Source organism: Halyomorpha halys, unplaced genomic scaffold (genome assembly GCF_000696795.3).
Source record: "Halyomorpha halys isolate HHAL.00 unplaced genomic scaffold, Hhal_1.1 Scaffold145.1, whole genome shotgun sequence".
Taxonomy (NCBI): Eukaryota; Metazoa; Arthropoda; class Insecta; order Hemiptera; family Pentatomidae; genus Halyomorpha; species Halyomorpha halys.
Genome location: NW_027115461.1, coordinates 1,484,681 through 1,491,910, shown reverse-complemented (window position 1 = coordinate 1,491,910; position 7,230 = coordinate 1,484,681). Strand labels below are relative to the sequence as shown.

General features: G+C 29.2%; 1 protein-coding gene across 1 annotated transcript in view; it reads left to right on the top strand.

Annotated features, from left to right (window-relative positions):
* The window catches only part of LOC106678503 (Vacuolar H[+] ATPase 68 kDa subunit 2), a 34,429-nt gene extending 28,925 nt beyond the window's left edge, over positions 1-5,504 (top strand). Inside the window, exons 9-13 of the mRNA XM_014417043.3 lie at positions 1,140-1,266; positions 1,352-1,600; positions 2,990-3,196; positions 4,262-4,451; positions 5,171-5,504. Coding sequence (XP_014272529.1) covers positions 1,140-1,266; positions 1,352-1,600; positions 2,990-3,196; positions 4,262-4,451; positions 5,171-5,263 — 866 coding nt within the window. The 3' untranslated portion in view covers positions 5,264-5,504. The remainder of the gene's footprint in view (positions 1-1,139; positions 1,267-1,351; positions 1,601-2,989; positions 3,197-4,261; positions 4,452-5,170) is intronic.
* The last annotated feature ends 1,726 nt before the right edge of the window (positions 5,505-7,230 follow it).

Below are 7,230 nucleotides of genomic sequence, written 5' to 3'. Positions count from 1 at the left end.
CCTTCCTTCTACGCCACAACCCCTGATGAAGACCTGAAACTCAGGTCGAAACGTCGGCATAAAATAAATAAATATGGTTTTGTTTATTTATATTGTTCTTTGCTGACCGCACCCCCCGACAAACTTCTCCAAGAATAATATTTTTACAAATTTTAGCTTCCAAGTTTCTATCTAGAATGTGAGCTAAGCAATTTCGAAATTGAGAAATAACAACTATTTCCAACAATGACAATGTCTAGGTAAGCAAACACCCTTAAAACTTAATGCATATTATATTTATTTATAATTTATGAAGAAGATGGTCAGGGATGCAGTCAAAAGAAAAAAAATAGTTAACAACTATTTATTTGTCGATGTTCCATCGCACTTTACAGAGCTTCATCAGGACTAAAAATATACAAAAACAGCTAGGGCCGCCCATAGCTCAGTGGTTAAGACACAGTCTTACTAATTTGATGTCTATTAGCGGTGCCGGTTCGAATCCGGCCTGGGACGTTGACTTTTTTCATTGCGTGGCGGTCCCACAAAATGAAGAACTTTGACCCCCAACCATGGTTAGGCAGTATAGGACTCCAATGGGAGTCTTGGGCGAAAAAAAAAACAACTAAAAATATTTTATAACAGAATAGCCCACTTTGGAGAGCTTCGTCAGGGCTGTTGGATTGAAACAGAGATAACAACTGTTCAGTTAATCCTATTGCTGTTGGTATTGTCGATGTACTTAAATGCCACACAGCAACAATGTACAGATAGACCGTAATAAATGTCTTAAATGTTCCTGTTTTGTACCTTAATTGACCACCACCAGGACTTTCTTCCTACAATCTTCTTCCAATATAAAAAAAAATAAAAATAAAAACAAAAAACCATTTGGAAAGTAAGAAATAAAAAAAATAAATAAAAAATAAACTTGGGCTCTAGCAATTGTCGTTGATTTGTTTAATATTGTTCCCCTAACCCATATTCTGGATCTTCTTATTACCCTGTCGCTTATCTTATTGAACAGTTGGCAATCTCCCTGATTTTCTTCATTGTATTCCCCTATTTGTTTTTGTTAGTTATGCTCTTATTTATGTTTTGTTTTTTTTTAATCTTAACTGAACATATTGAGTATTATTATAAGTGTGTTTCTTTATCAGGAATCACACTTTCCGAATACTTCAGAGATATGGGTTACAATGTTTCTATGATGGCTGACTCGACTTCAAGATGGGCTGAGGCTTTGAGAGAAATTTCCGGTCGTTTGGCTGAAATGCCTGCCGACAGGTTAGCTACTGTGCTTTAATAAAAAAATAAAATAAAAAGGTATTATGCTAAATTTATTTTAACTTATTTTGTAATATCTGTTCAGTGGTTACCCTGCTTACTTGGGAGCTCGATTGGCTTCATTCTACGAACGTGCTGGCAGAGTCAAGTGCCTTGGTAACCCAGAGAGAGAAGGATCCGTGTCCATCGTCGGTGCTGTGTCACCTCCTGGTGGTGACTTCTCAGATCCTGTTACATCGGCCACCCTTGGTATTGTCCAAGTGTTTTGGGGATTGGACAAGAAGCTGGCCCAGAGGAAGCACTTCCCGTCCATCAACTGGCTTATTTCTTACAGGTAGGATGAGGATATATTTATTTATCAATCTTATTTTATTTATCTAGCTATTTCATATTCCTTATAAAAAGGGTACAAAAAAGGCATCCATGTAAAAAAACTAATGTAAATAAAAAATTAATAAGGAAGTTAAAGATGAATACCTAAAAAATATTGTTATGTTTAATTTTATTTAAAAATATATATATATATCTTTATTATCTGTATGTTGAGTCTTTTTACTATGGTTATACTGTATTTATTTGGTTGCTATGGAAACATTACCTAACACATCTGACCACAAGTTTTTATTTATTCAATATTTGTACAAAATTAAATTGAAAATCAAATATTTAAAATTATTATCAGAAAATGTTCGGAATACTTGACTATAGGAGAAGGCATTGGTTGTTTATATTAGAGGTGTAATCTCTTTTATAAAAATAATTTAAAATTTATATAAAGGTACAAAAAGGTCATCCACATATAAAAAATAGTAAGGAAGTTAAAGATGAATACCTAAAAGATGTTGTTATGTTTAATTTTATTTAAAATATTTGTACAAAATTAAATTGATAATTAAATATTTAAAATTATTATCAGAAAATGTTTGGAATATTTGCCTATAGGAGAAAGCATTGATTATTTATATTTGAGATGTAATTTCTTATATACACAAAATTAATTTAAAATTTAATAATTATAATCTAATCTTAAATTTAAATATTAAAATATATGAAACAACTTAGAAGATTTGACTAAAATGTTTGTTATTTGAGTCTTGAATGAAGTTCTCTGTTGTTTGCCATGGCTTCTTCTTAATCATGTTCCAATTCCTGATTGTACTTAATTTAACTTTAATTTTTTTTTTTTAAACATTATTTAACATCATTGATCATGATCATCTAAAAATAATACTTTACTGTCTGTTTATATTGTTAAAATTATTGCAATTTATTGAATACTTGTGAAAAGATTTTAATTAAAATAAATTTTCTCCTTTTTATTTTAATTAAAATAAAAACTGAAATCACTTACAAATTATCAAATAAATGCAATGTATCCACAAAATGCATTACTATGCCAAAAAATCCAATAATCCTCAATTTCCAAATAATTATTTATAAATAGTGAATTCTTCATTTAGATTTATCAATTAAATTATGAATTTTTATCTAGACTGAAATAAAATAGGCTGAAATGTTACAGAAATGTAAATTATATTATATAAATAAAGTGAAAAGTTTTTGTTATTATATTATTTTATATTAAAAAAAAAAAAAGGTGGGCTTAATGTGGTACATAAGGTTTTTTCAATAGCCTTTTTGATTAATATTTAACATAAATATTTAGTAAAATGACTTTTTTTTGTATTCTTATTAATTTTTTTATTTCCCTTTTTCCATTTAGTAAATACATGAGAGCATTGGATGATTTTTATGACAAGAACTTCCCCGAGTTTGTTCCATTGAGGACAAAAGTTAAGGAAATCCTTCAGGAAGAAGAGGACCTTTCAGAAATTGTACAACTGGTTGGTAAAGCCTCCCTCGCTGAATCTGATAAGATCACTCTTGAAATCGCCAAGCTACTCAAGGACGATTTTCTCCAACAAAACAGGTTAGTCACTTCTATTTTATTTGCCAAAGCGCTGCTATCGACAAATCTTTTCTTATCCACTTCTCATCCATGTACTGGTACCGGAATTTTGTGGGGGAACAAGTCCGGCAAGTGGGCCTAGTGGTCGTTTTTGCCAACCCTTGGCGGCTACCTGAGTTGCCGCCGCGTATTAACCAAGGTAAGAGTGTCAAGATTCATTCCTCGAGACTGCCGAAAAATGAATGTTAACTGCCCCAGGTGGGAATTGAACCTAAAATGTTCCGAACCGAGCGTACTGGGACCTGCGCTCCCGTCCCCATGGCAGTCTCGTCCCTCTCATCCATGTAGAATTCCATTCCTCTTTTCATCCATTGTTCCAATTCACTTCCTACATTGTTAATCAATTCTTATAGATCCAGTTCCAATAGAATTGTAAATATATATATAAATAATTGATTATTTAAATTATGAAGAAGGGTGCGATAAAAAGGGAGCAAAAATAGTTAACAACTATTTATTTTCTGATGTTTCAGCCCACTTTATAGAGCTTCATGAGGGCTGTTCAACTATTTGTATTATTTTTCATTTAATTATGGTTATTATCTCTTTTTGATTTTAGCCCTGATGAAGGTCTGAAATTGAGGCCAAAACTTAGGCAAATCATTTAAAAAACAAAAAAGTTTTGCTTATTTGTTTTCATAACTCTGTACCCCTCGACCATCTTTATATAAATACATTATTTTTAAGTTTTAATTATTATTATTTCATTTTTTTTTTTTTTGTCATCAACGCCTACAAAATATGATGAAAGAACATTCACTTTTGATTTATTATATTTATTTTACTCCTAGCCACTAAAGTCCATCAATAATCACCTCTATTTTTTTTCTTAAGGGACTTGTCCCAATATAAATAAAAATTCATAATTGTTATTATTTATATCCTTTACTTTGAAAAATTATTTATATTCATCTTTCTCAGTATTTCTTATAATGAGATTTTTTAAGTTATATAATTAATTGAATATTAATAGATAAGTATAATTATGTATCTTATCTTTGACCGCTGATTCGATTAATTTTCCAGCTATTCACCTTATGATCGATTCTGCCCATTCTACAAGACCGTGGGTATGTTGAAGAACATGATCACCTTCTACGACTTGGCTCGACACGCAGTCGAATCTACGGCCCAAAGTGAAAAGAAGATAACGTTTGCCGTTATTAAAGAAAGTATGGGCAATATTCTTTACCAGATGTCGTCTATGAAGTTTAAGGTAATTATTATATTGTATTAAATTAGACCTTATTGTAACATATATTTCCTTGTTTTAAACATCAGTTTATTTGTAAAAATTTATTTCTTCTCATCTTAGTACTAATAGGTACAAAGGAGGTGCACTCTATAGGATTTGTTATCAAAACTTTTGAAATAATAATTTTAATAATAATTGCTGTAAAACATCGATTATAGCACAACCGCTCTAATTTAGTTACTATGATTCACAATTTGAATACTTCATTGATAATTGTTATTGTCTTCTATTTCTTCTTATATTAATTTGTACTGTAATCAGGCTAGAAAAACATTTCAATCTATTTACTCAACATAGCAGTAATTTAAACAGACTTTGGAAGGACGTGTGCCACCATCTTGAATATTTTGAACATTGCATTTTTCCTCCATATTTGACTAATGAAAATTGGTTAGCTTGCTTTTTGGTTCAACATATTAAACATTGATGCATAAAAAATTAAAATATAATTAAAATCACCTATACATAAAGAACTACTATTTATTTAAAAAGAGGATATTGCAATATATACCGTCTCCTTCACCTAATTTATGGTTTTTATATAATTTCAGTATGTACACTGAAACTTTTTAAATGTCTGCCAGACAATTAATCTTAATGTGTGAACAATGTCTTTATTCTTAGGGGACATTTGTCCCAGAATAAAATATTTTTTCATTTTGTTTTGTGTGTTTTTTTAGGACCCCGTTAAAGACGGTGAATCTAAGATCCGGGCAGACTTTGAGCAACTGCAGGAAGACATACAGCAGGCGTTCAGGAACCTTGAGGACTAACAACAGTCAGCAGTTAGCAATCGCGTACTGTTGTTTTTTGTTCTCGACTTGTATTTTATCTCTCCCTACTGTTTATATATACATTTGTGTCCTCACCTCTTCGGAATGTCATTATTTCTTCATTTTCTATGTATATATATTTACATACATAAATAACAAAATGTATAATTATAAATTTGAAAATGTGTATCATAATTCTTTAAACAATGACATTAAATGAAAAAAAAAAAAAAAAAAAGAAGATATATTTGAAAAAGCAAAAATAGATTTAGATAACCACATTTAAAGTTAAGATGGGGTCTTCGGGAACTAGTTTTCGGTCATTAGATGATTTAATGATATTTTCAGATTTATTTAAGAGATTTATTAGGTGAAATAATTTAGGACCTAGTTGATAAAATGACACTTCGGAGTGAAAACAGCAGTTCTAGGGAATTTATCTATCCCTAATAATTTTTAATATAATTTACTTTTATTTGTTTAATTTTTTGTTATTGATTGTTGTACAAGTTTTTTTTTTGTTATATCTCTTCTGAATCATTCCGTTTGTTGTATGTAAACAAAAAAAAAAAATGAGATAAAATGTAAAAAATATAAAAATAATTAAATTTTATCATAGCAATTATATCACAAAAATAAAAAACAAAAGAGAGTACTTATTTATAGAGGATTTTTTAAAAATTTTATCATGGTACTAAAAATTGTATTTAATATTCGAAGCAATTGTTATTATTTTCTGAAGTAATAAAAATATTATTTATGATATTTATGAACAGAAATAAATTATTTGTTACTTGTTATTCCATTCTATAAGAGGGGAATCAAATTCCCTCCTGTCTTGTGGCGAGTGTTCATTTGTAAATTATGTTATTTCAAAAGTTATATTTTATTTTCTCAAAGTATATAGGCTAGCGAAAACTTCAAAAATTAAAAAAAAAACTAGATATGTATATACATATAAATTAAGTATTGTCCATTAAAAATATATAAAAGATTAAAAAAGGAACAAACGAACAATAATTGATGTAGGTAAGTGTAGGTGTTCTATTTTAAATTTGCATATTAAAAGCTTTTTTTTTTTGAAAAAGTATTAAAAAAAATAATAAGTAAGACAAAAAAAAAGAAGGAAGTGTGCAAAAGTATTAAAGATAGCTACACTATTACATTCCTATGCATATAAACACAAGAAGATATACACAGAGTATGTGTTGATACGTATGTGTATGTATATATACCATTCATGTTGTTATGAGTATTAAGAGATCACTGAATCGCAGATTTCTTCTGGATTGGAGCCTATTGTCAATGTTAGAAATATAGTTAATAAAATAAGGACTTATTCTTTTTATTTTCCTAGCCTTTCTTTACCAGATATGCAAATGTGCTTCCTATATCGCTGCTTTTCTCGAATAGTGGCGTATCTCACAATGCTAATTTTACTGGAGAACCATATACACATTTTAAGTAAACTTGTAATGGTTGAGACTGAATAAATAAGTGGTGGTGGCGTTTGCATAGGAGGCAGCAGAGAGAGAAAAAAAAGTCATATGTTTTACTACATATATATATTTATATATTGTAATAATTTTATAAATATTAAAAATAAAATAAAAAGAATCTTTGCTCGTTTTATAACTTTTTTCAAATATAAAAAATAACTTGGGTTCTAATTTAAGAACTTTAATATCAAATAGATAATATAATTTTATTATATAAAAAGAAGACTCTTAATCTCAGGACATTTAGTTACTAGGCAATCAGAATACTAACATTTTTACTATTAACTTAATTAAATTAATATCTCTGTTACAATTGTAATTAAATTTAGTTATAACCAAACTAACCAAGTTCACGATCTTCTTTCGTTGATTGCTTGGTGTCTTCTTTTTTCTTATTGTTCTTGTCTTAGCGTCCAAAATGGCTTCCTCTTGACAGAAATTGATGAGGACCTCCTTTTCTTGAAGACA